This window comes from Lasioglossum baleicum, unplaced genomic scaffold (genome assembly GCF_051020765.1).
Source record: "Lasioglossum baleicum unplaced genomic scaffold, iyLasBale1 scaffold0155, whole genome shotgun sequence".
NCBI lineage: Eukaryota > Metazoa > Arthropoda > Insecta > Hymenoptera > Halictidae > Lasioglossum > Lasioglossum baleicum.
Window position 1 is genome coordinate 322,387 of NW_027469215.1, and position 15,670 is coordinate 338,056.

At 45.2% G+C, this 15,670-nt stretch overlaps 2 protein-coding genes across 2 annotated transcripts; both read right to left on the bottom strand.

The window, feature by feature from the left end:
* Positions 1–1,597: 1,597 nt before the first annotated feature.
* On the bottom strand, positions 1,598–6,999 carry LOC143220071 (uncharacterized). The gene is made up of 6 exons (XM_076445811.1): positions 6,738–6,999; positions 6,273–6,452; positions 6,054–6,203; positions 5,694–5,936; positions 1,701–5,573; positions 1,598–1,620 (listed from the first exon to the last, which is right to left on the bottom strand). Exons 1-6 carry the CDS (start codon positions 6,997–6,999, stop codon positions 1,598–1,600), a joined length of 4,731 nt encoding a protein of 1,576 aa, XP_076301926.1.
* A 1,394-nt stretch (positions 7,000–8,393) lies between these two features.
* On the bottom strand, positions 8,394–15,008 carry LOC143220072 (uncharacterized; the record flags this gene model as incomplete). The annotated part of the gene is made up of 8 exons (XM_076445812.1): positions 8,394–8,416; positions 8,497–12,369; positions 12,490–12,732; positions 12,850–12,999; positions 13,069–13,248; positions 13,534–13,927; positions 14,618–14,796; positions 14,895–15,008. Coding segments are annotated over 8 exons (5,156 nt in total), but the record flags the coding sequence as incomplete, so codon positions are not given.
* Positions 15,009–15,670: the final 662 nt, after the last annotated feature.

Genomic DNA, 15,670 nt, shown 5'->3' on the forward strand with positions numbered 1-15,670 from the left:
CCTCTCGCACGTGTTTTTACTCGACTAGCCTGCGGGATGCATCCTCTCGCACGTGTTTTTACTCGACTAGCCTGCGCATCCCAAAAAACCTGCGCATGCGCATCCCACAAAACCTGCGCATGCGCATCCCAAAAAACCTGCGCATGCGCATCCCAAAAAACCTGCGCATGCGCATCCCACAAAACCAGCGCATGCGCATCACACAAAACCTGCGCATGCGCATCCCAAAAAACCAGCGCATGCGCATCCCAAAAAACCAGCGCATGCGCAACCCAAAAAACCTGCGCATGCGCATCCCAAAAAACCTGCGCATGCGCATCCCAAAAAACCAGCGCATGCGCAACCCAAAAAACCAGCGCATGCGCAACCCAAAAAACCTGCGCATGCGCATCCCAAAAAACCTGCGCATGCGCATCCCAAAAAACCTGCGCTTGCGCATCCCAAAAAATCTGCGCATGCGCATCCCACAAAACCTGCGCATGCGCATCCCACAAAACCTCGCACGTGTTTTTACTCGACTAGCCTGCGGGATGCATCCTCTCGCACGTGTTTTTGCTCGACTAGCCTGCGGGATGCATCCTCTCGCACGTGTTTTTGCTCGACTAGCCAGCGGGATGCATCCTCTCGCACGTGTTTTTACTCGACTAGCCTGCGGGATGCATCCTCCCGCACGTGTTTTTACTCGACTAGCCTGCGGGATGCATCCTCTCGCACGTGTTTTTACTCGACTAGCCTGCGGGATGCATACTCTCGCACGTGTTTTTGCTCGACTAGCCATGCGCATCCCAAAAAACCTGCGCATGCGCAACCCACAAAACCTGTGCATGCGCATCCCACAAAACCAGCGCATGCGCATCACACAAAACCTGCGCATGCGCATCCCAAAAAACCAGCGCATGCGCATTCCAAAAAACCTGCGCATGCGCATCCCAAAAAACCTGCCCATGCGCATCCCAAAAAACCTGCGCATGCGCATCCCAAAAAACCTGCGCATGCGCATCCCAAAAAACCTGCGCATGCGCATCCCACAAAACCTGCGCATACGCATCCCACAAAACCTCGCACGTGTTTTTACTCGACTAGCCTGCGGGATGCATGCTCTCGCACGTGTTTTTACTCGACTAGCCTGCGGGATGTATCCTCTCGCACGTGTTTTTACTCGACTAGCCCGCGGGATGCATCCTCTCGCACGTGTTTTTACTCGACTAGATTTTACTTTTACTCGATTAATGATGAAACTTGTGTTGGTTAATATCACAGAATTTATTAACTGTATGATGCCGGTTAACACTGTGTGGATACAATCGGAAAGTGCTCTGATATACGTAACCGTACGTTCTCGCGATCCTCGTTTGTCGTCTGTGTCTTTCACGTTGTAAGCGTGATTAACGTCTAACGTCGCTTGCGGCCGCGGAGCTATTCCAACGGAGAGGGGATCACGTGACCCCTCAGTATCAAGGCGGATTCACAGTACAATCTTATGCATACAATTCTGAACATTCCGCCCACCTCTCTTCGCAGAAGAGAATGCTCGCAGTTACACATGGGAACCGGTAATCTACGCGCGCAGTAACTCAGTGTAGGGGAATCCCACAGTCTATGTTAGACTACTGGATGTTACTGTTTCGGAAAACAACGACTTATTAACTATGTAGCTTACAAGTTACTAAGTTCTAACGCATGGTTGATCTTCATTCAACCTTCTAGTTCTTCCCTACACCTCAAGGGGATCAATTTTGTTATTGGTCTCTTCAATATTGTCGACGCGGTTCGTAGCGTAGCTACCCTGGGTAATCCATCATCACCCTTATGTAGCGCAGTGATTCTGGCTAACGGCCATTGAGAAGGTGATGAAATTTCATTCCGGATGAGAACCAGATCTCCCGTAGTCATTGGTCGGCTGGGCAACTTCCATTTGGTTCGTTGTTGCAAGGACTGCAGATATTCCTGTGACCAGCGTTGCCAATAGCCTTGCAGCATCTGTTGTACAATTCGCCAACGTTTGAGCAGCGGAATTTTATCTACGAGACAATCGGGCTCCGGAACAATGTAAGATGAGGACATAATTAAGAAATGTGCAGGCGTGAGTGAGTTTATGTCGGACGGATCATCGGACATAGCCAGGAGAGGTCGAGAGTTGAGGCAAGCCTCAATTTGGGTTAACAGTGTATAAAATTCTTCGAACGTCAACCTCGCCTCGCCAATGACCCGACGTAGGTGATATTTCGTTGACTTGACAGCTGCCTCCCAAATCCCTCCAAAGTGAGGGGCTGCCGGGGGGTTGAATTTCCAGGTAGTACCCTGCTCAGCTAGAGCTTTCGACAGTTGGTTAGCTTGCTGACTTGATTTTTGAAAGAGCCGATTAAGCTCGGAGGCGGCTCCTACAAAGTTCGTACCCTGGTCGCTAATAAGTGTACTGCAGTGACCCCGACGAGCACAGAATCTTCTAAAGGCAGCTAAGAAGCCTTCTGTGGTATAATCAGAGACCGCTTCCAAATGAACCGCTCTTGTTGTTAAGCATATGAACAAACAAATGTAGCCCTTGTAGGCTGTACGCCCGCGCCCTGCTGCCGCTCGCATATAGAATGGACCCGCGTAGTCCACTCCTGCCACACTGAATGGCCTAGCTGGACGTACTCGCGTCAAAGGCAGACTTGCCATTTGTTGGTAACTTGGTGTTGCCCTATAACGAATGCAAGTGTGGCACCTGTGAATTGCCGACTTCACCCTTTGACGACCCTTAATCAACCAATATTTATTACGCAACGTGGCCAACGTTAACTGGGTACCGCCATGTAGGGTTCGAATGTGAGTATCTTGTATCAAGAGATCTACAAATTTTCCCTCAGCGGGCAAGATAAGCGGATGTTTTTGATCCAAACTCAGTAACGAGTGCTTTAAACGTCCACCGACTCTAATCAATCCCTCTCTCATAATTGGATTAAGTGATTCTAATTGACTACCCTTTTTTACAGTCTGACTTCTTGTCAGCAACTGCAGTTCTTTAGCAAGATATGTCCTTTGGACAATGTGTACCCATACTAAACGAGCTCTATCAATTTCCCAAACCGACAATTCCTTATTGGGAGTAGGTCTGTCGCTATGGAACCAATTCTGCAAGAAGAGTGAAGACGTTGCATGCCAATTTTTTGAGATCATTATCTCCTTGAATCTTGTGACGAGACGTAGCATATATGCTGTGATTCGCAAAAGTTTTTGGAGGTTCGAACACCTTTCATTTAACAAGTACCAAAATGCCCGGTTCTCTATGTTCGTTCCTCTTCCTGCTAAGGTCTTAGCAGTTACCGCCGTATGGCAAGAGACGCCTTCAACTATAGTTTCACCTCTAATAGTGTTAGAGAGAGAAAAGAGAGAGAGAGGCCAAGAATTTTGATTTTCCGATAGCCATGTAGGTCCTCCCCACCAAAGCCGAAGAGAACGCAATTCTGAAGGCTTTATACCCCTGGACACTGGATCTGCAGGATTACTTTCTGACCTGACATGCTTCCACGATGCCTTCGGTACCAAATTATGAATGTCAGCGCAGCGATTGGCGACAAATGTAGGCCATTTGGATGGGTGCTCCTTGAGCCAATGTAACACGTCCAAGGAGTCAGTCCAAAGGTATATGTCAATTCCTCTATCATCGAATAGGGGTAGTACATTGTGTACTAATTTTGCAAGTAAGTGAGCTGCGGAGAGCTCCAGTCTCGGTATGCTTAGTGTCTTAATAGGAGCAACTTTAGATTTGGCCTGAATCAATTGTGTGGATATCGACGATTGTGTTTCGGTTCGCAAGTACAATACTGCTCCATATGCTAACTTCGATGCGTCGGCAAACCCGTGTAATTGCATTGAAACAGGGGTTTGTACGTAACCTATCCAACGGGGGATGTCGATTTGAGACAACGAGGGCAATTCCTCATACCAATCCTTCCAATCTGTTGCTTCTACAGCAGGCAATGGATCGTCCCATTGTAGTTTCAAGAGCCATAACTTCTGCAAGAAGATTTTTGCTGTTATGGTTACCGGAGCTAACAATCCAAGTGGATCAAATAATTTTGCCACTTTTGATAAAACTAGCCTTTTCGTCCAAGTGGTTGGGCAAACCCCCATGTCGGTTTTGTATTGGAAGAGGTCTCTTTGAGGCAGCCATTGAAGACCAAGCACCCCGTAGGAAAAGTTGTCCTGCAGCAAAATCTCAGTCTCCACAGCTATGGAATCCCTGGGCAGCCACTCTAATAATGATTGTTCATTCGAGAGCCATTTCCGTAGTGGGAAGCCGCCCACCTTGCACAATTCTAATACTTGTTTTTGTTTCAATCCAGCCGTCTCTAAAGAATGACCTCCCGACAGGACATCATCCATGTAGATTTCCTTCTGTAAGACACTAGCGCCTAAAGGAAAATGTTCCTTTTCATCGAATGCTAACTGTTTGATAACCCTATTTGCAAGAAATGGGCTAGATGCTAATCCATAAGTGACCGTATTCAATTTGTAAATTTGAATCGGGTCTGAGGAATTGAATCTCCACAATATCAACTGATATAACCTGTCTTCCTCAGCTAGGAGTATTTGTCTAAACATTTGTTTAATGTCTGCGACGAATGCGTATTTGTATTTACGCCAACTAATGACAAGGTGAGATAAGTCGGGCAGCAAGTTAGCCCCTACATGAAGACAATCATTCAAACTAACCCCAGCTCTCGTCTTCATGGAGCCGTTGAAAACTGTCCGTAATTTAGTAGTTGAACTACTTTCTTTGAGTACCCCATGATGAGGCAAGAAGCAACAATTATGCAAATCCAAGTGGGAAGTGGCTATTACTGACATATGCGCAGTCGCAATATAGTCTTGCATGAACTCACAATAAGCCTGTTTGAAAACAGAATCTCTATTAAAGCGTCTTTCCATGTTATCAAGCATTTTCTGAGCTGATCTGTGAGTATCGTGGAAAGAAGGAGGTTCACTAATGCAAAGGGGCAGTCTTACAGTATACCGCCCATCGGACATCCTTGAGTGTGTCTCAAGAAAATGCTGCTCGCATGTCTGCTGATCGGGAGTTTCAAGTTGCACAGGAGGAAGCTCCTCTTGCAACCAGAACCTTTGCAATAGTTCATTGACATCCTCGTCTATTGTGCAGTGTAGCACAGTTGGTCCGACTCGCTGAGTATCACTGTTGCAACCTGTTTGCCCCGATATCAACCAACCCAGACTCGACTGTGTAGCAATAGGTTCATGGCCTTCGCCTTTAATTACCCGACCTTCCACCACCTCTGCGTGCACGTCCGCCCCCAGTAACATGTCTATGGACCCGGTCTCATGGAAGCGCGGATCGGCTAATTCCAAATCATTTAAATGTTTCCAATCGCAGTCATTTGCCGAGACAACAGGGGTGTAACCGCTGACCTTTCCTACTACGTAGGCGCTGACTCGACAGCTGAAAGTAGACGTAAAATGAGGCTTGATGGTGAAGACAGTCTTGCTTTTACAAGTAGTTAAAGAACTATTACACAGTCCAGTTATAGGTATTCTACAAGCGATTCTATCTAACCGCAATCTCTGACATAGAGCTGTCGTGATGAATGAAGATTGAGAGCATTGATCTATAATTGCCCGCGCGAGGCATTCTTCCCCTCGACTATTTACTACATATACATAAGCTGTAGCAATAAGAACGGTATCAATAATACCGGAATGGCTTTTGGCCATGTGTGCCACTGCACCAGATCCAGAATTCGAGGTTTCTGGAGCAGCCGGATCCTTGGATCCTTCATTTGACGTGAGACTCCGATTTAATGCATGATTATTATTGGCTGGCCATGCGTTTCGATTAAGATGCAAGATACTGTGATGCTTACCGTTGCATTCTTTACAGCGATTTTTCGAAGGACAAGAATCCAACAAGTGGTTCCCCAAGCAATTATAACAAATCCCTTTCGATTTCACATGCTCATGTCTTTGAGGAATTGTTTGTGCTCGAAAGACATCACACTGTAATAGAAAATGAGGTTTCGAACACAGAGAACATTTTTGGGGGAATCGACCGTTACCTGATCCCTTTACTGACTTCTTGGCTACATGAAAGGTCCTGGTCGTATACTGTTTGTCAGCATGTGGTTTAGGATGACTACGTGACTTGTTATCTTTCAAGGCAGGGGCGATCGACGCGGCTCTCGCCCTGGCTGCACTTTCAATAGCTTCTAATGATATAATTTGAGATGATAGGAAACTCTCAAGTTCAGCAAATGTAGGAGGTTCATGGGAATCACCTAGTGACGACTCCCACTCCTTTCTAGTCTGTGTATCTAGTTTACTAGCAATCAAGAAAACAATAATATCATCCCAAGTCTCCGTTGAGCGACCAAGCGCCTTTAATGAAGCCAAGGGTCCCATAACTCCCAGCAGAACTCTCTGGAGTTCGGCAGAGGTTTCCGCAGAAACATCTGTCACTGAAAACATGTCGGCCAAGGTCACATGGACTAAGCGCCTTTTATTCTCAAAATATTTCACTAACCTTTGCCAAGCAAGTGAAAAATTCCCTTCAACTATAGGAAGGTTTTTAATCTGGTCAAATGCAACGCCTTCTAAACATGACTGCAAGTACTGAAACTTAGAAACGTCTGACAGACTTGCTCTATCCTTTACAAGAGAGGTGAATAGACTTTTAAACGAAGGCCACCCCGTATAACTTCCAGAAAATTTAGGCAAATCTATTTTAGGCAACCGAGCCTCACTCTGATCATGAATCACAGAAGTTTCAAATGTGTCGTCAGCCTTGACGCGTGAGTATGTGCCAACTAGGACATTCAAGTGTTCTTGAAACTCTCCACGTATCTCATAATACAATTCTTCCATCTCATCCATTCTTTTAGTTTTAAAGTACTCGTGTTCCCTTTTTGGACCTGCCAGTTCTAACAGTTTAGCATGGGTTGCTCTGTATTGATTCCAGTGTTCAGTCAGTCTGTCTAATTGAGCCGTGGTTGCTCCTCCGGTCATCTTTGCACTACCCCTTTTCTTGAAATTAAGGAAGGATTTCTCCACCTTCGCGAATAATTCGGTCTGTGACGCTACTAACTCATCCATTTGTATAATGCAAATATAACCCAGAACACTCGAATCAATCTCAAACTGAGCAGGTCACCAGGATGAATAACGAATATAATCGTACAAGTAGACAATCAATGTCGAAATAGCGTCGTTACAAGAGTTCACGAGTAATGAATGTGATCGCTTAATACAATCAATGTGAAACTGCCACAATCGCAAAGAATAACGAATATGATCGTTTACAAATTCAAATCAATATGGTAATTGCGCAGTTACAAAATACAATCAATATGAAAATGCCACAATTGCATAAGAATAACGAATACGATCGTTCAAAATTCAAATCAATATGAAAATGCCGCAATTGTGAGAATGGCGAATATAATCGTTCAGATACAAATCGATTTTTAAATCGAGTAGTTACCAGTGTTCGCGTTTGTTATGGCCACTGCCTATAGCGGGTCGAAACAGAACCACACTATTATGAAATGTACATCTGAGATTAGAATAGAGCGAGATGGGAGAACTCACCCAGGACAGTATATTTACGTATCAACGATTCCTTGCCAATAGTTCCAATATAATACTGTCGTATTTCCAATGTGTATATCTGTCTCGCTGGTGTTGTCTCTCTCACGCTCCTTGTTATGGTTGTTGACCGCGCTCAAGTTCAGCGATGATCAACAGTCTTCCAGCCAGCCCAATATGGCCGACTTTCCGTCTCTTGTCTCGCCACGTGGTAGCGAGTGGTTATGTATGTAATGCGCTAACGCTCCAAATGTCTGGCGTTAGCTTAGACAGTTTAACGGAAACTATGCCTAGTTTCGCCTTTAAACTGTACGAGGATCGACACAAGAGCCAATAACGTAATATGCACAGGCACGGTATCACTTGCGTTTCAGCTCTCACAAGCTTCCGTGTTCCTTCCAATTCCACAAGCACGGATCCGGCTCGAAGGACCAAAATGTTTAATTAATGATGAAACTTGTGTTGGTTAATATCACAGAATTTATTAACTGTATGATGCCGGTTAACACTGTGTGGATACAATCGGAAAGTGCTCTGATATACGTAACCGTACGTTCTCGCGATCCTCGTTTGTCGTCTGTGTCTTTCACGTTGTAAGCGTGATTAACGTCTAACGTCGCTTGCGGCCGCGGAGCTATTCCAACGGAGAGGGGATCACGTGACCCCTCAGTATCAAGGCGGATTCACAGTACAATCTTATGCATACAATTCTGAACATTCCGCCCACCTCTCTTCGCAGAAGAGAATGCTCGCAGTTACACATGGGAACCGGTAATCTACGCGCGCAGTAACTCAGTGTAGGGGAATCCCACAGTCTATGTTAGACTACTGGATGTTACTGTTTCGGAAAACAACGACTTATTAACTATGTAGCTTACAAGTTACTAAGTTCTAACGCATGGTTGATCTTCATTCAACCTTCTAGTTCTTCCCTACACCTCAAGGGGATCAATTTTGTTATTGGTCTCTTCAATATTGTCGACGCGGTTCGTAGCGTAGCTACCCTGGGTAATCCATCATCACCCTTATGTAGCGCAGTGATTCTGGCTAACGGCCATTGAGAAGGTGATGAAATTTCATTCCGGATGAGAACCAGATCTCCCGTAGTCATTGGTCGGCTGGGCAACTTCCATTTGGTTCGTTGTTGCAAGGACTGCAGATATTCCTGTGACCAGCGTTGCCAATAGCCTTGCAGCATCTGTTGTACAATTCGCCAACGTTTGAGCAGCGGAATTTTATCTACGAGACAATCGGGCTCCTGAACAATGTAAGATGAGGACATAATTAAGAAATGTGCAGGCGTGAGTGAGTTTATGTCGGACGGATCATCGGACATAGCCAGGAGAGGTCGAGAGTTGAGGCAAGCCTCAATTTGGGTTAACAGTGTATAAAATTCTTCGAACGTCAACCTCGCCTCGCCAATGACCCGACGTAGGTGATATTTCGTTGACTTGACAGCTGCCTCCCAAATCCCTCCAAAGTGAGGGGCTGCCGGGGGGTTGAATTTCCAGGTAGTACCCTGCTCAGCTAGAGCTTTCGACAGTTGGTTAGCTTGCTGACTTGATTTTTGAAAGAGCCGATTAAGCTCGGAGGCGGCTCCTACAAAGTTCGTACCCTGGTCGCTAATAAGTGTACTGCAGTGACCCCGACGAGCACAGAATCTTCTAAAGGCAGCTAAGAAGCCTTCTGTGGTATAATCAGAGACCGCTTCCAAATGAACCGCTCTTGTTGTTAAGCATATGAACAAACAAATGTAGCCCTTGTAGGCTGTACGCCCGCGCCCTGCTGCCGCTCGCATATAGAATGGACCCGCGTAGTCCACTCCTGCCACACTGAATGGCCTAGCTGGACGTACTCGCGTCAAAGGCAGACTTGCCATTTGTTGGTAACTTGGTGTTGCCCTATAACGAATGCAAGTGTGGCACCTGTGAATTGCCGACTTCACCCTTTGACGACCCTTAATCAACCAATATTTATTACGCAACGTGGCCAACGTTAACTGGGTACCGCCATGTAGGGTTCGAATGTGAGTATCTTGTATCAAGAGATCTACAAATTTTCCCTCAGCGGGCAAGATAAGCGGATGTTTTTGATCCAAACTCAGTAACGAGTGCTTTAAACGTCCACCGACTCTAATCAATCCCTCTCTCATAATTGGATTAAGTGATTCTAATTGACTACCCTTTTTTACAGTCTGACTTCTTGTCAGCAACTGCAGTTCTTTAGCAAGATATGTCCTTTGGACAATGTGTACCCATACTAAACGAGCTCTATCAATTTCCCAAACCGACAATTCCTTATTGGGAGTAGGTCTGTCGCTATGGAACCAATTCTGCAAGAAGAGTGAAGACGTTGCATGCCAATTTTTTGAGATCATTATCTCCTTGAATCTTGTGACGAGACGTAGCATATATGCTGTGATTCGCAAAAGTTTTTGGAGGTTCGAACACCTTTCATTTAACAAGTACCAAAATGCCCGGTTCTCTATGTTCGTTCCTCTTCCTGCTAAGGTCTTAGCAGTTACCGCCGTATGGCAAGAGACGCCTTCAACTATAGTTTCACCTCTAATAGTGTTAGAGAGAGAAAAGAGAGAGAGAGGCCAAGAATTTTGATTTTCCGATAGCCATGTAGGTCCTCCCCACCAAAGCCGAAGAGAACGCAATTCTGAAGGCTTTATACCCCTGGACACTGGATCTGCAGGATTACTTTCTGACCTGACATGCTTCCACGATGCCTTCGGTACCAAATTATGAATGTCAGCGCAGCGATTGGCGACAAATGTAGGCCATTTGGATGGGTGCTCCTTGAGCCAATGTAACACGTCCAAGGAGTCAGTCCAAAGGTATATGTCAATTCCTCTATCATCGAATAGGGGTAGTACATTGTGTACTAATTTTGCAAGTAAGTGAGCTGCGGAGAGCTCCAGTCTCGGTATGCTTAGTGTCTTAATAGGAGCAACTTTAGATTTGGCCTGAATCAATTGTGTGGATATCGACGATTGTGTTTCGGTTCGCAAGTACAATACTGCTCCATATGCTAACTTCGATGCGTCGGCAAACCCGTGTAATTGCATTGAAACAGGGGTTTGTACGTAACCTATCCAACGGGGGATGTCGATTTGAGACAACGAGGGCAATTCCTCATACCAATCCTTCCAATCTGTTGCTTCTACAGCAGGCAATGGATCGTCCCATTGTAGTTTCAAGAGCCATAACTTCTGCAAGAAGATTTTTGCTGTTATGGTTACCGGAGCTAACAATCCAAGTGGATCAAATAATTTTGCCACTTTTGATAAAACTAGCCTTTTCGTCCAAGTGGTTGGGCAAACCCCCATGTCGGTTTTGTATTGGAAGAGGTCTCTTTGAGGCAGCCATTGAAGACCAAGCACCCCGTAGGAAAAGTTGTCCTGCAGCAAAATCTCAGTCTCCACAGCTATGGAATCCCTGGGCAGCCACTCTAATAATGATTGTTCATTCGAGAGCCATTTCCGTAGTGGGAAGCCGCCCACCTTGCACAATTCTAATACTTGTTTTTGTTTCAATCCAGCCGTCTCTAAAGAATGACCTCCCGACAGGACATCATCCATGTAGATTTCCTTCTGTAAGACACTAGCGCCTAAAGGAAAATGTTCCTTTTCATCGAATGCTAACTGTTTGATAACCCTATTTGCAAGAAATGGGCTAGATGCTAATCCATAAGTGACCGTATTCAATTTGTAAATTTGAATCGGGTCTGAGGAATTGAATCTCCACAATATCAACTGATATAACCTGTCTTCCTCAGCTAGGAGTATTTGTCTAAACATTTGTTTAATGTCTGCGACGAATGCGTATTTGTATTTACGCCAACTAATGACAAGGTGAGATAAGTCGGGCAGCAAGTTAGCCCCTACATGAAGACAATCATTCAAACTAACCCCAGCTCTCGTCTTCATGGAGCCGTTGAAAACTGTCCGTAATTTAGTAGTTGAACTACTTTCTTTGAGTACCCCATGATGAGGCAAGAAGCAACAATTATGCAAATCCAAGTGGGAAGTGGCTATTACTGACATATGCGCAGTCGCAATATAGTCTTGCATGAACTCACAATAAGCCTGTTTGAAAACAGAATCTCTATTAAAGCGTCTTTCCATGTTATCAAGCATTTTCTGAGCTGATCTGTGAGTATCGTGGAAAGAAGGAGGTTCACTAATGCAAAGGGGCAGTCTTACAGTATACCGCCCATCGGACATCCTTGAGTGTGTCTCAAGAAAATGCTGCTCGCATGTCTGCTGATCGGGAGTTTCAAGTTGCACAGGAGGAAGCTCCTCTTGCAACCAGAACCTTTGCAATAGTTCATTGACATCCTCGTCTATTGTGCAGTGTAGCACAGTTGGTCCGACTCGCTGAGTATCACTGTTGCAACCTGTTTGCCCCGATATCAACCAACCCAGACTCGACTGTGTAGCAATAGGTTCATGGCCTTCGCCTTTAATTACCCGACCTTCCACCACCTCTGCGTGCACGTCCGCCCCCAGTAACATGTCTATGGACCCGGTCTCATGGAAGCGCGGATCGGCTAATTCCAAATCATTTAAATGTTTCCAATCGCAGTCATTTGCCGAGACAACAGGGGTGTAACCGCTGACCTTTCCTACTACGTAGGCGCTGACTCGACAGCTGAAAGTAGACGTAAAATGAGGCTTGATGGTGAAGACAGTCTTGCTTTTACAAGTAGTTAAAGAACTATTACACAGTCCAGTTATAGGTATTCTACAAGCGATTCTATCTAACCGCAATCTCTGACATAGAGCTGTCGTGATGAATGAAGATTGAGAGCATTGATCTATAATTGCCCGCGCGAGGCATTCTTCCCCTCGACTATTTACTACATATACATAAGCTGTAGCAATAAGAACGGTATCAATAATACCGGAATGGCTTTTGGCCATGTGTGCCACTGCACCAGATCCAGAATTCGAGGTTTCTGGAGCAGCCGGATCCTTGGATCCTTCATTTGACGTGAGACTCCGATTTAATGCATGATTATTATTGGCTGGCCATGCGTTTCGATTAAGATGCAAGATACTGTGATGCTTACCGTTGCATTCTTTACAGCGATTTTTCGAAGGACAAGAATCCAACAAGTGGTTCCCCAAGCAATTATAACAAATCCCTTTCGATTTCACATGCTCATGTCTTTGAGGAATTGTTTGTGCTCGAAAGACATCACACTGTAATAGAAAATGAGGTTTCGAACACAGAGAACATTTTTGGGGGAATCGACCGTTACCTGATCCCTTTACTGACTTCTTGGCTACATGAAAGGTCCTGGTCGTATACTGTTTGTCAGCATGTGGTTTAGGATGACTACGTGACTTGTTATCTTTCAAGGCAGGGGCGATCGACGCGGCTCTCGCCCTGGCTGCACTTTCAATAGCTTCTAATGATATAATTTGAGATGATAGGAAACTCTCAAGTTCAGCAAATGTAGGAGGTTCATGGGAATCACCTAGTGACGACTCCCACTCCTTTCTAGTCTGTGTATCTAGTTTACTAGCAATCAAGAAAACAATAATATCATCCCAAGTCTCCGTTGAGCGACCAAGCGCCTTTAATGAAGCCAAGGGTCCCATAACTCCCAGCAGAACTCTCTGGAGTTCGGCAGAGGTTTCCGCAGAAACATCTGTCACTGAAAACATGTCGGCCAAGGTCACATGGACTAAGCGCCTTTTATTCTCAAAATATTTCACTAACCTTTGCCAAGCAAGTGAAAAATTCCCTTCAACTATAGGAAGGTTTTTAATCTGGTCAAATGCAACGCCTTCTAAACATGACTGCAAGTACTGAAACTTAGAAACGTCTGACAGACTTGCTCTATCCTTTACAAGAGAGGTGAATAGACTTTTAAACGAAGGCCACCCCGTATAACTTCCAGAAAATTTAGGCAAATCTATTTTAGGCAACCGAGCCTCACTCTGATCATGAATCACAGAAGTTTCAAATGTGTCGTCAGCCTTGACGCGTGAGTATGTGCCAACTAGGACATTCAAGTGTTCTTGAAACTCTCCACGTATCTCATAATACAATTCTTCCATCTCATCCATTCTTTTAGTTTTAAAGTACTCGTGTTCCCTTTTTGGACCTGCCAGTTCTAACAGTTTAGCATGGGTTGCTCTGTATTGATTCCAGTGTTCAGTCAGTCTGTCTAATTGAGCCGTGGTTGCTCCTCCGGTCATCTTTGCACTACCCCTTTTCTTGAAATTAAGGAAGGATTTCTCCACCTTCGCGAATAATTCGGTCTGTGACGCTACTAACTCATCCATTTGTATAATGCAAATATAACCCAGAACACTCGAATCAATCTCAAACTGAGCAGGTCACCAGGATGAATAACGAATATAATCGTACAAGTAGACAATCAATGTCGAAATAGCGTCGTTACAAGAGTTCACGAGTAATGAATGTGATCGCTTAATACAATCAATGTGAAACTGCCACAATCGCAAAGAATAACGAATATGATCGTTTACAAATTCAAATCAATATGGTAATTGCGCAGTTACAAAATACAATCAATATGAAAATGCCACAATTGCATAAGAATAACGAATACGATCGTTCAAAATTCAAATCAATATGAAAATGCCGCAATTGTGAGAATGGCGAATATAATCGTTCAGATACAAATCGATTTTTAAATCGAGTAGTTACCAGTGTTCGCGTTTGTTATGGCCACTGCCTATAGCGGGTCGAAACAGAACCACACTATTATGAAATGTACATCTGAGATTAGAATAGAGCGAGATGGGAGAACTCACCCAGGACAGTATATTTACGTATCAACGATTCCTTGCCAATAGTTCCAATATAATACTGTCGTATTTCCAATGTGTATATCTGTCTCGCTGGTGTTGTCTCTCTCACGCTCCTTGTTATGGTTGTTGACCGCGCTCAAGTTCAGCGATGATCAACAGTCTTCCAGCCAGCCCAATATGGCCGACTTTCCGTCTCTTGTCTCGCCACGTGGTAGCGAGTGGTTATGTATGTAATGCGCTAACGCTCCAAATGTCTGGCGTTAGCTTAGACAGTTTAACGGAAACTATGCCTAGTTTCGCCTTTAAACTGTACGAGGATCGACACAAGAGCCAATAACGTAATATGCACAGGCACGGTATCACTTGCGTTTCAGCTCTCACAAGCTTCCGTGTTCCTTCCAATTCCACAAGCACGGATCCGGCTCGAAGGACCAAAATGTTTAATTAATGATGAAACTTGTGTTGGTTAATATCACAGAATTTATTAACTGTATGATGCCGGTTAACACTGTGTGGATACAATCGGAAAGTGCTCTGATATACGTAACCGTACGTTCTCGCGATCCTCGTTTGTCGTCTGTGTCTTTCACGTTGTAAGCGTGATTAACGTCTAACGTCGCTTGCGGCCGCGGAGCTATTCCAACGGAGAGGGGATCACGTGACCCCTCAGTATCAAGGCGGATTCACAGTACAATCTTATGCATACAATTCTGAACAACTAGCCTGCGGGATGCATCCTCTCGCACGTGTTTTTACTCGACTAGCCTACGGGATGCATCCTCTCGCACGTGTTTTTACTCGACTAGCCTGCGGGATGCATCCTCTTGCACGTGTTTTTACTCGACTAGCCTGCGCATCCCAAAAAATCTGCGCATGCGCATCCCACAAAACCTGCGCATGCGCATCCCAAAAAACCTGCGCATGCGCATCCCAAAAAACCTGCGCATGCGCATCCCACAAAACCAGCGCATGCGCATCACACAAAACCTGCGCATGCGCATCCCAAAAAACCAGCGCATGCGCAACCCAAAAAACGAGCGCATGCGCAACCCAAAAAACCTGCGCATGCGCATCCCAAAAAACCTGCGCATGCGCATCCCAAAAAACCTGCGCTTGCGCATCCCAAAAAATCTGCGCATGCGCATCCCACAAAACCTGCGCATGCGCATCCCACAAAACCTCGCACGTGTTTTTACTCGACTAGCCTGCGGGATGCATCCTCTCGCACGTGTTTTTGCTCGACTAGCCTGCGGGATGCATCCTCTCGCACGTGTTTTTGCTCGACTAGCCTGCGGG